Raw genomic sequence first — 21140 nt, 5'->3', positions numbered from 1 at the left:
TATCAGGTGAGCACAAGAGCACAGATTTCCTCTAAAATCTTATCAAATGAATTGCAAATGTTGGAGCAGATTTAATGAAACAAAAATCATGATGAGAAGTACAGACTATTATGGGAGGCAGATTTAAATTTTCTCATTTATGTATTTTTACACAGAACTACCTCTCCTGTCTTCTTCCCATCAGAATAACTCCGTATTATTTACCAGTGTTTATGAGCTATTCCAACACACCTGTGGGCCTTGTAATCCTTCAGCTCCTGGTGTGCCTTGAAGTCCAGAATTTCCTGGTTCTCCCTGATGAACAGAATTTTCCAGTGTTAATATTTTCTCCACATGGGGTCCATAGAAATCTTTTCCTTATAATACTTACATGGAACATAGGTACTATTTGGTCTGACTTATGGTCATCCCCTACTTTGCCTAGAATTTTTCTCTTCCAGGCTGTCTAAGGAACAAACACAAGCATACGTCTTACTCTCATAAAGAATTTCTCTCTTGTACATTGGTTTCCAATGAACATGCAAATCAGACAAATGCATGACATTTGGAATCATGCATGATCTGCCTTAGGACAGCCTGTCCTGTTCTGAAAGCTGAACTGATGGTTGCCTGTGTTTCACTCTGGAGCCTATGTCCAGTGCTGGGCGCTTCCTAAACATCCTTGTCAAATGCTCATTTATCCCAGTACCATCAAGATAGGAGAAATCTCCTTGGTCCCCCGTCACAAAGGACAGGAGGTAAAGGATACTTGCCAAGGCACCTCGGGGTCCCCTTCGGCCTTCCATTCCCTGCAGCAGAAAAAGGCAAACTGTCAAGTGTGTGGATGGAAGGGGTCCTTGAGGCAAACCAGGCTTTCTCATTCTTTGACTGACATAGGTAATGAGAAGCTCATAGAAAAACGGTGTCCCTGACGTGCTTTACATAGACAAATTGTCACATTGGGTACTTAATTACATGCTAGCATTTGAGAGACTGATTACAAACCAATCTAAAACTCATTACAGACCCAACTCTAATCTGACAATCTCTGACAGTTCACCAGGAAGCTACTTGGGGAATCAAATCATCCTGAAGAACCTGTCTTCTGTATTTCCTTTCTGGAAAACTCCACAAAGCACCAGTATCAAGCAGGTGCTTCCCATGGGAGTATGTGTGAGAAATGTGACATCCATCTCTCTCTCTCTCTCAGCTTCCGTGGGACAGTGTGAAATGTCTACACACTGTGCGTCACACGGGCCAGTGGAGTTTGTCTCTGTGGAATTATGTAGGAAGGAAATGGCTGATGGATTGGCTCAACCATGTGATCCGAACACATCACTAGGTTCATCAGAGAAAAAGTGGACTGGTCCCTCAAACTCTCATCTGCCAGTACATATTCAGAAGTGACTTCATGTAACCTACCTCAGGCTCTTACCTCAGGGATCTTCATCACCCCCTTTCCTCTCTTTCCCAGAGGGGAACCAAGCAGAAAAGAATTCAAGACCCCAAATTCTAACTTCTCCTAAGCTATAATAAAATTTGTACCCTCACACCATCCCTTTCTTTGAGAGAGCTATGGAACATTCTCAACCACCAATTCAGTTTGTGTTGTGATAAACAACTGTGATGACTTAGGTTCAAAACAAACACTTATAACAATTATATTCATTCATTTATTTCATGGAAATTATTATAGAACTGCCATTTTTCTCTCAACTGTCCACCTCCCAAAGTTCCTTAGAATAAATCCCCTAAATAAATATCAGCTCCAACAGGTTAAATGGTGGTTGAATTCACAGTACCTCACCTTTAAAATACCCTGTGAGAAGTTACCCATAGTAACTTGTCAGCTGTTTGTATCTGAATATGACTAGCCAATGCTCTTGAAATATCAAAGAAGAGAAGAAATAGTAAGCAAAGATTAAGGCTACTGTTTCCATGATTTCACAATCCTGTCTCCATTAGAAAGTGAGGATAAAATAATGTTTGTTCTGTGTGATAGATGTACAATGCTGTCCTTACCTAGAGACATGGCCTTAGAAGTCAGGTAGGCTCTGCTCTTTAAGGCTGTGGAGTACATGGCAATTGCACAATAGACCTCATCCTGGTGACTGGGCATCCAGGTTTTGAAGTGAAACAATCCAAGTTCAAATCCCAGGTCTGTCACTTATTAGCTATTACTGTAAATCACCTGAAGGTGACTTTTCATCTGTAATGTGGGTATATCTACCTCAAAGGTATGTTATAAGGCTTAAAGAAATTAATATTTGAATGTGATTTTATCAGTACCTGGCACAAAATATGCACTCTAGAAATATAAATATTATTTGTAAGGATTCATTGTATGTGGCAGGCAAAGAGCCTAGCATGTGGTTTCAAGTGTGATTTTCAGTATATTCTTCCATTGTTTTGGCAACAGTTGGTGCAACAATTAGTTTTCACAAGTTGAAATTCTATCACTCCAAAATCAGTGTTTTGGGTTGAGTTGTGTTGTTAGAATTTGTCATCCACTTAAGATGCTCTGACCCTCAGAGAGAATGCTGACCTTCTTTGGAAAGGCAGGGGAGAAGGTAGTGTGAACGTTACCTTATTTAACTCAGAAGAAAACAAGTTACAAAGGAGATCAGCAGAGAAATGGATAAAAGATGAGGAGGGGACTGAGAACCTCCTGTCCTTAGAGTAACTAAAAGTCAGTGACAAGCGTGCGCCAAGGATAATCTCTATCCCCACTGTCTTTTGTTCAAAAGTGCGTGATGAATTTGTCAGTTATAAAGCTAGTTCAAACTAGAAGTATTTCCTCTTAAGCCCACAAAAACATATTTAAATTTTTTTTAAATTTATAACATTTAGCTCATCTTGCTGCTGTACTGCTGCCTCTCATTACATTTTAATCTCTTGAGTAAAGAAGAAGGCAAAGTCCCAAAGAACATTACCAGAAGTACTGGGAAGCTTAGCCCCTCAGGGTGCAGACCCCTGACCTTCAGAGGCTGATCATGATTCAACATAAACAAAGGCCAAAGGAATTAGGGCATGATCTCTACTCTCCACCCCAGGGAGAAGGGCTGGCGGCCCCAGCCTTCAAGTGATGGCTAGAGTCCCAAATTTGAAATAGCAAAGAAAGCCAAGTATTCTCAGTTCCTTCCGAACAAAACTTCAGGGCTAAACCTAAGGCTTTGTATGTTATTCTCTTTTTATGATGTCTATGCTGAGCACATTAGAGAGGAGCTATCCCTAACTTCAGTAGCCCACAAAAGGAAAGGTGACTTCTTGGTTGTTCCTTACAAATATGAGAAAATCCAATGTCTCTGTGTTTGCAGTGATAGTCTTGATATCAACTGGGACACTGTAAAGTTACCCTAGAACTTGGAGGTTGCCGTTGAGTTGGCCCTAATTGCCAATGTTTTGATCCCATAGCTCACAGATGCTAAGTTACAAGCTAAAGTTGTGGACTATTTTTAGAGACATTAAAAGCATGGAAAGGAAAAATCAAACTGTATTGAAGTGGTTCTCAACTGGGGGATTTTCCTCCCCTCCCTTTCCCACCCCACAAAGCCCTCCACAGACATTTAGCAATATCTGAGGACATTTTTGGATGTTCCAAGTGGACAGAGGGGAGGGGTGGGGCTGCTGACATCCAGTGAGCAGAGACCAGGTATGCTGCTGAACATCCCACAAGGCATAGAAAGCTCTTCACGACAAAGAACAATCTGGTCCAAAAATGCCAGCAGTACCAAGATTCTGAAACCCTGCAAATATATCAGCCCTGGAGTAGCAGACTCTATAGCAACAAATAACCTGAATGCCTGTGTCACCTTCTGGTGATAAAGAGGGGAAGAAAATATTGATGGAAATACTTACCCTGCTTCCTGCGGCACTGGGGCTGCCTTGTGTTCCTTTCTGTCCAGTGCTACCCTAAAAACATGATAGTTCCCCAAGATCATAAGGCAAACGATTCTCAGTAAATTATAAAGGCATCGACGTCATACATAGAACAGTATGGTAACAGCAGAATGAAGTGGGCACCCTAAAGCCATTCTGCAAATTAACCCTTGTGGTTAGGCATGCACTAGAGGGAAAAAGTTTAGCATCACACACTGCTACTACAAGTTTTCCCAAATGCCATTGCTTCCCAGAAACCTCATCATTTTCCCATAGAAGTGTAACCTACTACCACCGTACCATTGAAGACTTAGGTGTGTTTGTTCAACTACAGAAGCCTTATATATTTTTCTGAATTTACTTAGCCCAATAATGGAATAGGTCAACCCATCTATGTGAAATAGATCCAATTACTTGTCTTCCTTGTTCTCCTTTGGAGCCTTTCCGTCCTCTGGTGTTACTGTTTTGTCCTGGATTGCCCTAGAAGATTTTAAGAAGTATTTTAGAAGCCAGAAATAACAGCTTTTTTTTTTTTTTCACAAGATGGGCTGACACTCAACTGCTAAGCTAGGTTAAGGGGTGAAATCTGCAAGGAAAATCTTCAATTTGAAACCCGTAGAATTTTGGGAAAACTGGAAGTAACATTTCCCCAAGAATGAAGGAGATTTGGTGATAAAAGCAGCATTGTAAGAGTTTGGACCTCACTGTGATTTTCCCTGTAATGGCAGCTTCTCTGATACACTGGTCCAAACATTCTTAGGCCAGTCCCTCAAAAACATAATTAATTCTCCTGAATTTGAGTCCACAAATCGGGAATCTGCAGGTCTACAAGATTAGAAGTCCAATAAACAAAACTAAGGAACGCTTTCCCCCAAAGTAACATTGAAGTCTCGATACACCACAGATCCTGGTTCTGAACCCTTAAAATAATCAGCCCAGCCTGGTGTAATGGCGCACATCTATAATTCCAGCTACTTGGAAAACAGAGGTAGAAAGATCTTGGTCCAAGGCCATCCCAGACAAAAGTGTGAGACCCTATTTGAAAAATAAAGAAAAAAGGGACTAGATGCATGGCTCAAATGGTAGAGTGCTTGCCTAGCAAGCAGGAGACCCTGAATGCAATCCCTAGTACTGCCAAAAAAAAAAAAAAAAATCAGCCCAAATCAAACACAGATTTTTTTCTCAAAGAAGCCTCAGTCAACACCCCAACCCCCACACCAGGGGGAATATTTGCCTATAGGTTAGCAGGAGACACAAAGGTAAAGGAGATGGGAACTGTGAAACAAGTTTAAATTCAGAACCAACTGGGCTCTAATAACTTACAGGATCCCCTGGGAAGCCCTTTTCTCCACGTTCCCCAGGGGGGCCTCTGGAACCTGGGCTGCCCTAAAAAAAAAAATAATAATAATAATACAATGAACTTCTGTGTTAGCTTGCAGAAGCAGAGAGTAATCTATCAGAAAAAATGAATCACATTCTTCTAAGTCAGGTGCCCTCAGACTTCCGAAGTTCAATTTTATGTCAGGATATCTGTTTGAGGTTGAGAAATTAGAAACCCATGGTAGCAATTGCTCTGTCATAGACAAGGCTGTCCAGCAGGACTTTCTCCAGGGATTGAACTGTTCTATGGCTCATAGTTTAAGATGGCAGCCACCAGCCATATGTGACTATTGAGCACTTGAAATTTTAACTTTAGTTCATTTAATTTAAATAGTAACACATGGCTAGTGGCTACCATATGGGACATGATATCCAGTCTAGCAACTTCTGACAGCTATAGTTAAATTTCCCACTGGAAACCTTTGCAGAGGTGCTCCAGTGTCACCCCAGCAAAACTTGTCCAAGCCAGAATCCTTGCTGACATTTTTGACTGACTCCTCATTATCTGCTCCTCTGGTCACCTATATCTGGAGATCTTATGTCCCAGCACCAGAGAGGCCAGTAGGGTGCAACATTTAGGGAGATGCTCACTCTGCATTGCAGGAGGGGGACAGCTGCCTCTGCACCCAGGCACCTCACGTGCTCCACCCCAGCAGGCCCTGCATGTCTTACTATGTTTATATCCATTTCCACCATGCTGGCTTTAATTGAAGGCTTCATTCCTTCTTGTTGGATTCCTGCAGGTCCACCCTCATCCTTCCTCACATCCATGCCATCACTGACACACCCTCCCCACTACAGTCAAATGCTATTGCTAAGATGCAAATTTGTTTGCCATGCAGCTGCGTGAAGTCCTTCGAAGCCTCCCTAATAGATAAAAGCCAGGCTCCCACATGGCTCACTGGTGCCTCCAGATTGCTCCTTTGAACCTCGCCTCCCCAACCCCAGACTCTCAAGCTCCCTCCAGGCAGAACAACATGCAGCACTCCTGAGCGTCAAGTCTGTGCCCACTGTCCCTCTGTCTTTGCCTTGCTGATTGCTGGTCATCTTCAGTTCAGGGATCATTTCCTGGATGCTCCTACCCCAGGCTGAGTTAAGAAGGGGTGGGCTCCCACATAGAATCCCATAGTGTGGTCCCAATCACATTCTTTTTGTTTTTAAATTCTTTATTAGTATAAATTAACTGTAGAAAGATGTTTCAGAGGCGGGCACACCACGGGGGTCCTCCAGGATGGCAGCGCAGAGGAGCCTGCTGCAGAGTGCAATGTGGTACCTTACAGAGTCTTTTGAAGAAAATAGCTTTCGAAGAAAGCTTGATTTGTTCAAAAAACCCCAGCCCTTCAGCCTTGATGAAACAGTACGGGTTCCATGTGGGCTTCTGCAGGTCCCTAAACCAAGGAGGTTCCCAGGAGTAATGCTAGTGTTGAATGAACCATTTGGCTGTGGTCTCAGGCCAGCCATGAACTGGCATCTTCATTTCCACTTGAGCCAACAACTGTTAAACCCTTCCAGCATCATGGAGGCTGCTGACTATGGCAGGCACTGTGTAGAAATGTGGAGGAAGGACGAGACTTGGCAGATGTGCTCATAGACAATGCCGTGGACGCTTGGCGTGGGTGATCCCTGACGAGATGGAGGTGGGAGAACACACTTGAAGCTCACCTGGCCACAGCAGTGGAAGTAATGAGATCAGGGAGGACCAGGTACTCTGCTGCTGTCACACTGGTGGGACCTGCTGGACTCCCCCGGCCACTTGTTACTGACTGAATTGGTGTGTGAGAAGCTGTGGAGACCACATTAGGGCAGGGCCGGCCATTGACAGAAGCGTGAGAAAATTGCCTCTGTGCTGTCGGACCTAAGGCACTGTGCTAGAAGGACATCACTATGTTGTGTACTACAAGAAAAAATCCGCACTGTTAACCAACTAGTAGTACATCATCTCTAGCATGAGAGAACATGGGGATACATCCTCAAGCCAGAGACCTCTGGGAGCTGATGAACAGCATGACAGTGGGTGGCCAGAAGTACACGTGCTTCAGGTCAGGAAGTGGGATCCTGGTGCCTGTGGTGTCGTCCCTAGGAGGAGGTTCCACAAAAGGGGCCCCAGGGCCTCAAGCAGCCCTTGCCTAGAGTCCATGCAGTGGCTTGAGGGGCAGCAAATAGAAGTGACCGTCACAGCTTGTGAAGGTGCTCACTTTCCAGGTCCCCTTCAGACTGCTGGTGCTGTCAGGAGAAAGACTTGGTTTGCTCCCAGTGTGCTTAACGCTTTCCTGATATTTGCTAATCTCTCTTTAAAGCACTTAACAGGGTTGCAGCTCAGAGTCTATAGCAGGCAGTAGGTTCAGCTAGAACTGAATAACCTTGTTTTGTTTGTTTTTATCTTTAAGATATAGCAGATGATACTGGCTTTCCATTTACAGTACTGGAAAAGTTTACATTCAGAATGAAATCATTTGACACAAAGTTGTAGCAACTTAGAAATGAAACAGGAAGCAGGTAATTTGTTGAAGATGATGTGTAGCCCCTGGCACCACTGCATTTGAACAGGAGTTGGGGGTAGACAGGATGGAGAAAATATTAAAAGAGAGGTCTTGCTTCCCATGTGTGCTTTTAAATATATTCTTTGGATTAAAAAAAAAAAAACAAAAGGAGTTTTGTTGTGATATTTGCATACGTGTATATAATGTAATTTGATTGAGTTTACTCCATCTATATTACTCTTTCTTAACCTCTCTCCTCCCTCCTTCTCAACAGTTTTTAGTGGGTTTCTATGCTATTTATATACATATATATTACATTATATTATAATGTTATGTCATGTTAGTTTATTTTCATACTATTCACCTCCCGTCACCCTGCCCTTTCCCCTTGCTCCCTCCCACTGGTTCTCAGCCCACCAATAGTCCCCCCTTTTGCAATCATGTCATATTATTACTATTGGGTTTGGACTCCACATATGAGTGAAAACGTGTGACATTTGTCTTTCTGAGCTTGGCTTATCTCGCTCAACATGATGATCCCCAGTGCCATCCATTTTCCTGCAAATAACATAATTCCACTCTTCTTTATGGCTGAATAATCCTCCATTGTGTACATGTACCACATTTTCTTTACCAATCGTATTCCAATTATATAATTGTCTCCCAACAACACTGAGAGAACAAGGGCTGCATGGCCCTTAGCCATCTCTGATTCCTTAGCAAATAATTCAGTACCTGGCATATGAAAGGTATGCAAAATTCTGTCATAAATAAATGGACCAGAAAAGAACAGTAGAGCTTCTTAGAATTAAGAAGGCATATACCAATAGGAATAGAAATGAATTTAAAATAAAAAAACGTTTCACTATGATTTGCTATATCAAGACCATCAAAATAGCCTTCCCTCCCTCTTGCCGTTTTTTTTTTTTTCCAATGCCAATCAAGAGAACACAGAAGCAACTAACAGGCAAAAAGCATTAATTTTCACCCTTCTGCAAAACATTCCCACCGAAAGAATTTTTCTAAGTGGAAATTCTTGAAAATTACATAGCAACCAACCCACTTGCCCCAGAAAGACTGGAACATTGATGTGTCAGTAATTGGCTTTCATTGTGTGGTGAAGTCAGCTGTCAACTTCATCCCTAGTAACTCTGACACACAGGAATTAAGACTGATTCTATCACCAAATTTTCCTTTGATGGAGTGAGACAATTACCTGAGATCCAAGATCACCTTTTTCTCCTTTTTTCCCAGGAAATCCATGAAATCCCTAAAGAGGATAAGAAAAATCCCTATTTTAAAAAATATCCATCTCATGATGGCTTTATAACTGGAAGAAAAATGGCTTACCTCTTCTCCATGGAGTCCATCAACCCCAAGCTCTCCGTGTTCTCCCTGGGTGACAAGGACACACAGCAGTCAGGGAAAGGAGGTCTTTGTCACATGCTTATTGGGAAACGGATCTCATTAGGAAATTGAACTTGACTAAAAAGAAACTACAATACCTTAGATCCAGAAAATCCCTTGGCTCCCTGCAAAAGATTAAATATGTCACTGATGTACCTAGGTTTGGATTCATAGACACAGCACATAGGGGCTACCTCCCTACAGAGTTATCTTGCTTGCTCTTCAGATGCTTCTGGCTAGACATCCACAAAGGAATTATAGATGGAATTCAATTAATGCTCAAGATTCCTTGAGATTATTAAGCAGCAGAATTAATCAAGTATATGTAACTGGAGAGGAGAGAAAAGAAGGGGGAAAGGAAGGGGTGAAGGAAGAAGACAAATGAGGGACAGGAGAATGGAGGAGAGAGGGAGAAGACATTATAAGGGAGAGAGAAAATGACACTGCTAGCAGAGCTTACCTGTACACCTCTGTCCCCCGGACATCCTGCAATCCCTCTATCTCCTTGTGGTCCAATTTCTCCTTGTGTTCCCTAAGAAAAAGAATCCAAACAGATAAGCAAAGCAACTCTTTTGCTAGAAGCTTCTGGCAGTTTGCTTTCAGGGTGTTGAGCTAGAGCACGTGGATATGCCAAGCTTTAGGGAAAGCAAATCTAAATCTATCTTCTCCCCTACGTTTGTAGTTTTTCCCATCAACCTTCAGGAATCCCTTATAGATCCAAGATCACAAGTAGGCACAGGATGAGCTTGGCTGCTTCATCCCCTCATCAGACAGTGTAGCCAAAAATTCAGAAGTCCCTTTACCATCTAGCCATATTCCTTACACCTTGCCCAGGACCCTAAGGCTGTACAAAAAAACTGGCATTGCTGAAAGAAAAACAAGTCAGTATCAGGGGAATAGAGCTGAGCAGACACAGTTGATGGGAAGTGACACTACTGTGAGAATGAGGGCACAAAGGCAGAAGAGACACATATCCCAGGAGGCATCACCAAAGTCAGAGTCAAAGCCAAAAAGCTCTAAAGCCAAACCATCCATGTAGGAAGAACACGCAAGGTCAATGATGTGGGTATCCCCCATCAATCTTTCTTCTTTTGGGAAATGTTTAGGTACAGGTAAGTGCCAGAGCAAGATGAATCTCCAGAGAAGAACAATTGTGTGTTCCTTGAGGACAGGGACCCAACTGTCTCCTTTACCATCATGTCCCTGGCATTTGGCCTGGATCTAGGTGGATGACAGGTACCAGAGTTTGTGATATAAAGAATTATTAGCAATGAGCTTTTTTCTTTCCTTCCTGATAAGACTGGGGACCAGGGCTTTTCCTGCTCCCTGATTTATTTCTTGATTCCGAGGACTATTTCTGGAAAAGCACAAGGTCTTTCCCAAGACTCCTGGTCACTGAAAAGTACCCAGCCTGTACAACTTTCCATTGCCTGGGCCTCCAGCCAGCTACTCAGCAGGCAGGTAGGCAACACAATCGTCCATACTCAAAGCACTTCCACACTGACGTGGTGGTCTCTGAGCCCCTCTGAGGGGTACAAGGTGAGGCCACATGGAGCACCCTCCTTAATGGCCATTTGTAAACCAGGTCAGCCATAGTAGGGTCCTAGAGGATTTTATAAATGTTAACACATGAGGAAACCAAGGATCAAGAAGTGAAGTATCAGCTAAGCTGGTGGCATATCCCTGTAACCCCAGCTATTTGGGAGGAGGAGGTAGGAAGATCATGGTCCAAGGCCAGCCCCAGGCAAAAATATGAGACCTTATTTGAAAAACAAACTAAAAGCAAAAGGACTGGAGCATGGCTCAAGTGGTAGAGCACTTGCCTAGCAAGCAAAAGGCCCTGAGTTCAATCTTGGCAGCCTAATTCTAGAGTTCAGGCTTTTAAACATCATAAACTTGAGATAATTCCTGAACTTTCCATCATCCCAAACAGAGCCACCCAAGTGGTTTTTCAGTTCTTCCAAATTCCACTCATAATGTGCTTGATGAACCAAGTGAGAGTTCTTGTTTTAGGGTGAAATGTCTTTGTAACGTGTAATGATGAAGCCCCACCTTCAGGCAGGGATGTGTACCCCAGCCTGGTTTATTGCCATGGGCTAAGCACTGGGTTTCAGGCCTAAACAGAACTCCCTAGGAAATAACCTGCACCATCCTACTTGGAGATAGAGGACACCTGGTTCCCTACACACTACATGCCGGGCCACATGCATGTGGCCTTCACTCACAAACACACACACGCAGACACACAAACACACATATACAGACACACAGACACATGCATATACACACACAAACTCACACACGCAGAGACACACTCAAGCTCACACACAAACATACACGCTCTCACACACAAGCACACACACACACACACACACTCACCAAACTTATGTAGGGAGTGCCTCATAATTCAGTCAAGGAAAAAGGAAAAGACACTGTAAAAAAATAAGCAAATCCTCACCTACCCCTGCATATGAAAGTAAAGGTCATCACAAGAGCCAGGCACTGCCATAATCCTATACACACTCATAATCCTAGCTCCTTAGCAAAAAGAGAACTGGAGGATGGTGGTTCAAAGCCAACCTGGGCAAATAGTTCATGAGACCGTATCTTGAAAACACCCAACACAAAACAGGACTGCCAGAACGGCTCAAGTGAGAGAGCACCTGCTTAGCAAGAGTGAGGTCCTGAGTTCAAACCCCAGTACCACAGGAAGGAAGAAAGGGAGAGAGGGAAAGAGGGAAGGAAAAGAAAAGAAAGCAAGCTTTTCATTAAAAAAATAAGATCAGTAAGTATGCGTGGGGAGGAGGCTTGACAAAAACTTACAGGGTCTCCATCCTCCCCTCTGTGTCCTCTGCTGCCTTTCACACCTGAAGAACCCTGGGAGGAAAGAGAAGAAAGGACAGTTCATCCACCAAACTTCTGCAGTCACTCCACATTCCAGACCCGGGCCTCCCTTTCCCATGGGGGTAGCCTGTGCAGGTGTGGCTATGACTTTGGGGAGAGTCCAATGGCATCTGCTGCTGGCTTTTGTCCTTGCCTTCATCTTTGGAGCCCCTCTGCAGAAAGCCACCATCCTAGTGGCACAGGAGGCTGACCCTTGGGACTCACCTTGCAATGAGGTCACAGTGCCACTCCTACATCTGAGGGATTTGCCAGGAGGACAGCTGTGACCACCATCTTTGTGTTAATGGGGTTTGAACTCAGAGCCTCAAGCTTACTAGGTAAGTGCTCTTCCACTTAAACCACACACCCAACCCTTTTGTTTTTAGTTTGCTTTTCAGATAGGGGTTCACATTTTTCCAGGCCACCTCAAGTAGCCAGGATTATAAGCATCTGCCACCATGCCTGGCCTCCACCATTACTCTTTCAGCAGGCAAATCAGTAACATGTCTAAAAGGATCATTTTATTTTCTTCTATTTTTAAAAGTTCAAGGACAAGCAAGCACTTCCAACCATGAGGTTTATGTGTGTTTAAACTAAGTCAACATTCCCTCAGCCACACATGGTGTAGTTGCTTTGTGGCTCCTTGGGAAAGATTTCATATGAAGCTAGCTTTCCTCACTGTCAGTTCAATATACCAGGGAACTTGTGCTCCTGGAAAGTAATTCTAAAATTGACCTGAGAGGAGATTTCACTAGAGAAAATATCAGAATGCAGTAAAAATCCAATGCAAATTATCCCTCTACAAGAATGGACAATGCAGAATTTATGGGAAAGTATTCTAGCTGATCTCTTTTTTTTTTAATTTTTATTTTATTCATATGTGCATACAATGCTTGGGTCATTTCTCCCCCCTTCCCCCCACCTCCTCCCTTACCTCTCCACCCCCTCCCTCTCCCCCCTACCCCCTCACTACCCGACAGAAACTATTTTGCCCTTATCCCTAATTTTGTTGAAGAGAGAGTATAAGCAGTAATAGGAAGGACCAAGGGTTTTTGCTAGTTGAGATAAGGATAGCTATACAGGGAGTTGACTCACATTGATTTCCTGTGCGTGTATGTTACCTTCTAGGTTAATTCTTCTTGATCTAACCTTTTCTCTAGTTCCTGGTCCCCCTTTCCTACTGGCCTCAGTTGCCCCAAAGTATCTGCTTTAGTTTCTCTGAGTTAAGGGCAACAAATGCTAGCTAGTTTCTTATATGTCTTACCTATCCACACCCCTCCCTTGTGTGCTCTCGCTTTTATCATGTGATCAAAGTCCAATCCCCTTGTTGTGTTTGCCCTTGATCTAATGTCCACATATGAGGGAGAACATACGATTTTTGGTCTTTTGGGCCAGGCTAACCTCACTCAGAATGATGTTCTCCAATTCCATCCATTTACCAGCGAATGATAACATTTTGTTCTTCTTCATGACTGCATAAAATTCGATTGTGTATAAATACCACATTTTCTTGATCCATTCGTCAGTGGTGGGGCATCTTGGCTGTTTCCATAACTTGGCTATTGTGAATAGTGCTGCAATAAACATGGGTGTGCAGGTGCCTCTGGAGTAACCTGTGTCACAGTCTTTTGGGTATATCCCCAAGAGTGGTATTGCTGGATCATATGGTAGATCAATGTCTAGCTTTTTAAGTAGCCTCCAATTTTTTTTTTCACAGTGGTTCTACTAGTTTACATTCCCACCAACAGTGTAAGAGGGTTCCTTTTTCCCTGCATCCTCGCCAACACCTGTTGTTGGTGGTGTTGCTAATGATGGCTATTCTAACAGGGGTGAGGTGGAATCTTAGTGTAGTTTTAATTTGCATTTCCTTTATTGCTAGAGATGGTGAGCATTTTTTTCATGTGTTTTTTGGCCATTTGAATTTCTTCTTTTGAGAAAGTTCTGTTTAGTTCACTTGCCCATTTCTTTATTGATTCATTAATTTTAGGAGAATTTAGTTTTTTAAGTTCCCTCTATATTCTGGTTATCAGTCTTTTGTCTATTGTGTAGCTGGCAAATATTTTCTCCCACTCTGTGGGTGTTCTCTTCAGTTTAGAGACCATTTGTTTTGATGAACAGAAGCTTTTTAGTTTTATGAAGTCCCATTTATCTATGCTATCTCTTAGTTGCTGTGCTGCTGGGGTTCCATTGAGAAAGTTCTTGCCTATACCTATTACTTCCACAGTATTTCCTACTCTTTCCTGTACCAACTTGAGAGCTTGAGGTCTGATATTAAGATCCTTGATCCATTTTGAGTTAATCTTGGTATAGGGTGATATACATGGATCTAGTTTCAGTTTTTTGCAGACTGCTAACCAGTTTTCCCAGCAGGTTTTGTTGAAGAGGCTGCTATTTCTCCATCGTATATTTTTAGCTCCGTTGTCAAAGACAAGTTGGTTATAGTTGTGTGGCTTCATATCTGGGTCCTCTATTCTGTTCCACTGGTCTTCATGTCTGTTTTTGTGCCAGTACCATGCTGTTTTTATTGTTATTGCTTTGTAATATAGTTTGAAGTCAGGTATTGTGATACCTCCAGCATTGTTCTTTTGACTGAGTATTGCCTTGGCTACTCATAGCCTCTTGTGTTTCCATATAAATTTAACGGTAGATTTTTCAATCTCTTTAATGAATGTCATTGGAGTTTTGATGGGAATTGCATTAAACATGTAGATTACTTTTGGGAGTATAGACATTTTTACTATGTTGATTCTACCAATCTATGAGCATGGGAGATCTCTCTACTTTCTATAGTCTTCCTCAATCTCTTTCTTCAGAAGTTTATAGTTTTCCTTGTAGAGGTCGTTCACATACTATGTTAGGTTTACACCTAGGTATTTGATTTTTTTTGAGGCTATTGTAAATGGAATTGTTTTCATACATTCTTTCTCAGTTTGATCATTATTAGTGTATAGAAATGCTAATGATTTTTCTATGTTGATTTTATATCCTGCTACCTTGCTGTAGCTATTGATGGTATCTAGGAGCTTCTGAGTAGAGTTTTTTGGGTCTTTAAGGTATAGGATTGTGTCATCTGCAAATAGAGATATTTTAATAGTTTCTTTACCTATTTGTATTCCTTTTATTCCTTCTTCTTGCCTAATTGCTCTGGCTAGGAATTCCAGTACTATGTTGAATAGGAGTGGAGATAGTGGGCATCCTTGTCTCGTTCCTGACTTTAGAGGGAATGGTTTCAGTTTTTCTCCATTAAGTATAATGCTGGCTGTAGGTTTGTCATATATACTTTTTATAATGTTGAGGTACTTTCCTTCTATTCCTAGTTTTCTTAGAGCTTTTATCATGAAATGATGTTGGATCTTATCAAAGGCTTTTTCTGCATCTATTGAGATGATCAAGTGGTTTTTGTCTTTGCTTCTGTTAATGTGGTTTATTACATTTATTGATTTTCGTATGTTGAACCACCCCTGCATTCCTGGGATGGAGCCTACTTGGTCGTGGTGAATGATCTTTTTGATGTGTTGTTGAATTCGGTTTGCCATTATTTTATTGAGGATTTTTGCATCAATGTTCATTAAGGAGATTGGCCTATAGTTCTCCTTTTTGAAGGTGTCTTTGCCTGGTTTTGGGATAAGTGTAATAGTGGCTTCATAAAATGTGTTAGGCAGTTTTCCTTCCCTTTCTATTTCATGGAACAGTTTAAGGAGAGTTGGTGTCAGTTCTTCTTTAAAGGTCTGATAGAATTCAGCAGAGAATCCATCAGGTCCTGGACTTTTCTTTTTGGGGAGACTCTTGATTGCTGCTTCAATTTCATTTTGTGTTATAGGTCTATTCAGGTGATTAATATCCTCTTGATTCAGTTTTGGATGAGCTGATCTCTTTCTTAAAGTCCTGATAACTTAAATCAACTCAAAAGTGTACATTAAAATGAATAAAATATAACAATACTGCTTAATTATTACAGTGAACTTCATACTATAATTTCGTACGTCTTACATGTGAAGTTGGTGCAGCCACCACCCAGGTGCCAGGCACAGGGCCACCGCAATCCTAATCACCCTGACCGTGCCTCTCCTGTCACACCCCGGGAACGCACTCCTGACGCTCTGGATAATCCTCCATTGCCTCTTAAAGTACTCCACCCCTAAGTTTTCATCCTTAGACACTACGGCTTAGTTTTACCTGTTTTCAAACTTTTTATAAAAGGACTCATACTATACACATTCTTCCGAAGGTTTGATTTGGGAGAGTTTTGTTTGTTTGTTTGGGTTTTTTGTCATTACTGTGCTGCTAAAATTTATTCATGTTGGAACTGGGTGTGACGTTGCATGCCTGTAACCCCAGCACTGGGAAGGCTAATCAAGACGATCTCAAGTTCAAAGCCAGAAGGGCTACATCGTGAGACTCCACCTCAAAAACGCATTTTGGATGCATGTTGTGTGTAGCTGTATTTCATTTGTTTGCACTGAATGTGGATGAATTCATCAAAAAGTGCCATGATGAATTTATCTACTCTGTTGTCGTGTAATTGATCTTTTGTAATTTGTTGTTTTAAAAGTCTGTTAATCTTCACCACTGTGATCCTTTTGCAGCTTGATTTCATTCTTTGCTGATGAAGCACAAATTTCTCCAGGATTTTTTTTTTGAGCTGTCTAAAGCAAATACAAGGGTGTGAACTGCCCAACCAAGAGGCAGCACCACTAAGGGTGCGTAAGAGAAGGGTTATTCTTAATAGCAAAACCAACAGTGAGTCCTTCTGACCGATTCCCGTGCTATAAAAGTCACAGAAAGTGTCCTAACAACTACATTAGTACAGACGGAGGTGGTAAACTTAACCACTCAGCTCAGTCCCACCCATACTGAAGCCAGGCACATCAGAGAAAGCAGGGTTATAACTGAACGGCACCTTCCAAGCTTGTGGTCCTTGAGCCCCAGGAAGCCCTGGAAGCCCAGAACATTTGCAAAACGTACAGCAGCAAGTCCTCTCTGCAACGTTTCCCTGGGAAAAAGGAAAGCGGGATGAGGAACAATCATCAGAAATCTTATTACAGAAGAATCATATTCACTCCAGCTATGAGCCCATCCTCTGCCTTTGGTGGGGCTACAGAGACCAAGAGATGCTTTTTGACTTAATACTGCAGAGAGAGCACCAGGTTAACAAGTGCAAGGGTAACAACCCCCCTCCAAAGGAAGTGACCTCTATTTATAGAAAGTACTCTGAGCACACAGATTGCCACTGGCCGAGTTTGCCTAAGACTTGTTGCTTCCTAGTTGTCAATCTTCTAATTAAAAAGAAGGCTTTTAACTAGATCAAGGGTTGGTTGGTCTTTTAGTTCCCCATGCACTTATTTAGTGACAGGACAAAAAATGAAAGGACATGCAAAAACAAAATATGATGTTCCGGTCTGTCACCTTTTTTTATAGACTAAATCCAAGTATTTAATTTACTGGGACAAAGACAGTCTTTGGAGATTTAAAAGACTTCAGTTTAGCTCTCCTGGCATTTGAAATAACTGGATTTTTCAGCAACTCACCAGGTACTCTGAGAGCTTATTGCCTAGTTCTGTCATTCCAAGGGTCAGCTGAGTCCTGTAATCAAATCCTTTCCCAAAGTCAAAGCTGGAAAAGTCATCATGAGCATCTGTGTTTAGAGAAACCACCAGCAGGGCATCTAGTCCTATTAAGTGAAAAGAAAAAAGTTGTCCATGAAAAAGCAGCTCTACTCAGCAAGCAGTAGTCAAGGAACCAGAAAAGGGAAAAAAAAAAAAAAAAAACAGAAGAGAAGCAGAACTCTCAATTTATGAAGGACCCAACAGCAGATTCGCCTGCATGTCTCAACGTCAGGCTCTGGTCTCCAACTTTAGTGTGAAATCTGAGAAAAGGTACTCAAAAAAAGCTATTTACAAATCTACTGAAAAACACTCACAGAAAAGTGTCTCACCACCAATTTTGATGCAACTGGTGGGCATTTGAAAGTGATTTTTCTGAAAGGGCATTGCTCATCTTTGGGATTGGGTCTGAATTTCCCTGAATGTGGGTTAATAATAGATCTTAGCTCCCTGGCAAACAACCCCGGGAGTCCAGGCCCTGAGAACATGAGGATAAACCCACATTGGTTAATTCACTCATTCACTAATCCCCCCACTGGTTCATTTGGGCCATCATCCTGTCATTACATAGCTATTTCTTAGGATCCTATGAGTACAATCATTGTACCAGGGATACAAGACGAGTAGGTCAGGCACGCTCCTTCCTATCAGAGTTTATAGTCTAACAAAAAAGATGGGTAAGAATGTGACAAGGGTAAGTGCCCTGAGAGGGACCTCAGGGTGCTATGAAAGCCCTAAGGAGAAATTCCTAACTCAGCCTTGGGGTTCATGGGAGGATTCCTAGAGAAGCTGATGTTCAAGCTGATTGTAAAGGAGGAGCAGAAGGCAGCCAAAGGAAAGAACCAGAAGCAGAAGATGGAGAGGAGAGCTGGGGAGGAAGAGAAGTGGGTGGCGCTCTGGATAAGTTTGGAAAGAGTAAGACTAAAATCCCTGGCAGGGAGAAGGGGAACACTGTGTGTGAGGAGCAGGGGCAGATTCTGCAGAGGCTCATGGGCCAAGCTAAGGACATTGACACATAGCCCAAGAAGAGTGAGAAGGTGTTGAGGGGAGCTGAGCGGGAAAGCAACACCACCCAGAAATAAAGCAGGAAAGGCTCAGGCTCTAAGGAGGTCGCCTAGGGAAGGTGAATCCCAGAAGCCAGTCTAGGGCTCTGCCAAGGACGTAAGTCTCAGACAAGATTGATGTGACAATCAGTGGGTCTCCTTTCATTGTGTGTTCCTCTCAGCTTCTGTGTTTCACTTTCAGCTGAATTGAAAGCTGTGACAAGGGTGCAAGATGCAGAGTGAGGAGTGCTTCCCCAAATCCACCTTGCTATCTTTAATATGGATAATCAGAAACCACAGGAGGTGTCTTAGTTCAGGCTCTTGGTGTGGGGGGGTGGGGCAGGAGAGAGAAAGGGAGAGAGGGAGAGAGAAAGGGAGAGAGGGAGAAAGAGGGAGTGAGGAAGGGAGAGAAAGAGGGAGGGATGGCGGGGAGGAAAGCAGAGAGAGAAAAGAAAGACTTTTATTGAGAGAGAAAAGCAGCAAACAGAAGGCAAAGCTGTGAGCGCAGGGTTCCGTCTCAGCTCAGTTTTAGCCTTGGCCTGATTCATAAAGGACTCCAGTGAAACTGCACCAATTGACCTACTTGAGCCAAGGGTGCTGGGCTTTTTTGTATCTCTGTGCAATTGCTAGCCCCACAACTAAGTTAAGACAAGGTATAACCAGTTGCCACTCCAAAGATGTCCAAACTCAGTTCAGGTCAGTCGGCACATGTCTGTAGGTCACAGGTGAAAGCTCTTGGCCAGGATTTTTGCAGCATTTGGGAGAGAAATGTGGGGCTGACCAAGGGGCTTTGGGCCCCACAGGCCTCATGAGCTACAGGGCCTGCAGAAGGGCAGAGACCTGTTCGGCAGACTCCATACTTCACTGTTTGATGTACCTGCTTCTCTGAGCTGGTCCGATTGATTTTCTAGCATTGTGATGCTCTCACCCTGGAGGCCATCTGAAAAGATGAGTAGCACCTGAAGAAAGAGGGACAAAGAAAAGGGGTGATGTGGAAGGTGAAACTCTACTGGGAGAGGAGGAGCAAAGGGAAGGACAAGGGATGGGTACCTGTCCCCGGGACGGAGACTTATCCTCAAATGTGTCCCACAGAGACTGCAAGAACTGTGCGTTCAGATGCGCAGGCCCACTGACGGTGACTTGCAGCAAGCTGTCAAATATTGCTTTCTGATAGATTTGGAACTTGGCAGGAAATTCCTGGTCATTGTTCACCTTAAAGGCCAGGCTCACCTGAGCCTCTGCACCTGCTCCACAGCTCACCCCTCTGATGGAGGTGAGGTCCTCCAAGATCTTTGGGAGATTCGATTCCAAGCGCGGGTGGCCCTGGAACAAAGGCTGCCCTTGAAGGTGAGTGGAAATGTCGAACCCAACCACTACATCCACAAAGCAATCTGGAGACCAAGAGAAACAAAGTCAGGCTAATGAGTAAATAAGAATAAGGAAGGGTAGACAGGAAGGACAGGAAAAATGAGAGCTGTCATGGCCCAAGGCTGGAGTCCAGAGGTTTCTATAGTTCCAAAAGGAAGATACTGGCTTCTCTACCCACATATAACACAGGTGTTTCTTCTGTCCCCTTCCAAATACTATAAGTTCCAGTAGCTTTGAAGCTCAAGCTATCAGTTAGGCTCTTTCTCAGTGACTCTGTGTGTGTGCATTGTTTTCTAATTTTAACAATGACCTATTCTGACTCATATAATAACATATTTAAGATTTGGACTGTCCTGGAGATCGTTTAATTTCCAGAGGACAAAAATGCACACAGTTGCAAAGGCCAGGTAGATAATGTAGGTGACTCAGGCAGGCGTGGTGTGAGAACAATGAGCTGGAGGACAGTGACCAGCCTTGAATCTATTCCCGTGTGGGAAGTGAGTGCTGTTAGATCATCTGATTTTTCAACACAGAGACTGACAGCTACATTTTTAAGATACAAAATCTCCATGTTGTTAGTGCATTTAATGAATTTGGTCACTTGTCTCTTTGTCATCTCTAATTCTGTCCAGTTTTCCATGAGAGGACAGCAATTCATGGAGGTTGCTGCTGCTGCTGCTGCTGTGAGTTAGAACCTGGCTTTCTTACTCCAGACCCAGGGCTCTTCCCACCCCTGTCAGCTGCCTCCACCTAATGGGACATAAAAGATCCAGAAAGCTTGGAAAGACTGTTCCATTTTGTGAAGGAGAAAGCTTTTATCAGAACAACTTAGAAACAGAAACTCAGGAATTTCTGCATGTTGCAGATTTCACAAAATGTGGAATGCTTCCTGATAAAGTATCCTTTCAGGCCCCAAACCCAAAATGACACAATCTGAACCCCCCATGGCTACTGTCAGCTTAGGTTCAAGAGTCATTGTTCTGCAACTCATTGGGCTCATACCCTGCCTACCTGATTCATCTGTTACCCACCTGGCTCTTGAGTTCACTTAAATTTGTGACTTCTAGATTAAATAAGCTCTAAGAATAATTCCAATCTTTACTCTGTTATGATGACAT

At 42.9% G+C, this 21140-nt stretch overlaps 1 protein-coding gene across 1 annotated transcript in view; it reads right to left on the bottom strand.

Moving 5' to 3' along the window:
• Col6a5 (collagen type VI alpha 5 chain) overlaps nt 1–21140 on the bottom strand; it is a 107134-nt gene that overhangs the window by 44445 nt on the left and 41549 nt on the right. The window contains exons 9-22 of the mRNA XM_074059245.1: nt 19705–20045; nt 19532–19613; nt 17537–17679; nt 16909–17001; nt 11949–12002; nt 9586–9657; nt 9224–9250; nt 9069–9113; nt 8935–8988; nt 5182–5244; nt 4273–4338; nt 3838–3891; nt 753–788; nt 232–294 (exon numbers count right to left, since the gene is read on the bottom strand). Of these exons, the coding sequence (XP_073915346.1) occupies nt 232–294; nt 753–788; nt 3838–3891; nt 4273–4338; nt 5182–5244; nt 8935–8988; nt 9069–9113; nt 9224–9250; nt 9586–9657; nt 11949–12002; nt 16909–17001; nt 17537–17679; nt 19532–19613; nt 19705–20045 (1193 nt within the window). The remainder of the gene's footprint in view (nt 1–231; nt 295–752; nt 789–3837; nt 3892–4272; nt 4339–5181; nt 5245–8934; nt 8989–9068; nt 9114–9223; nt 9251–9585; nt 9658–11948; nt 12003–16908; nt 17002–17536; nt 17680–19531; nt 19614–19704; nt 20046–21140) is intronic.

Source organism: Castor canadensis, chromosome 17 (genome assembly GCF_047511655.1).
Source record: "Castor canadensis chromosome 17, mCasCan1.hap1v2, whole genome shotgun sequence".
NCBI lineage: Eukaryota > Metazoa > Chordata > Mammalia > Rodentia > Castoridae > Castor > Castor canadensis.
This window is presented reverse-complemented; position numbering and strand designations above follow the sequence as displayed.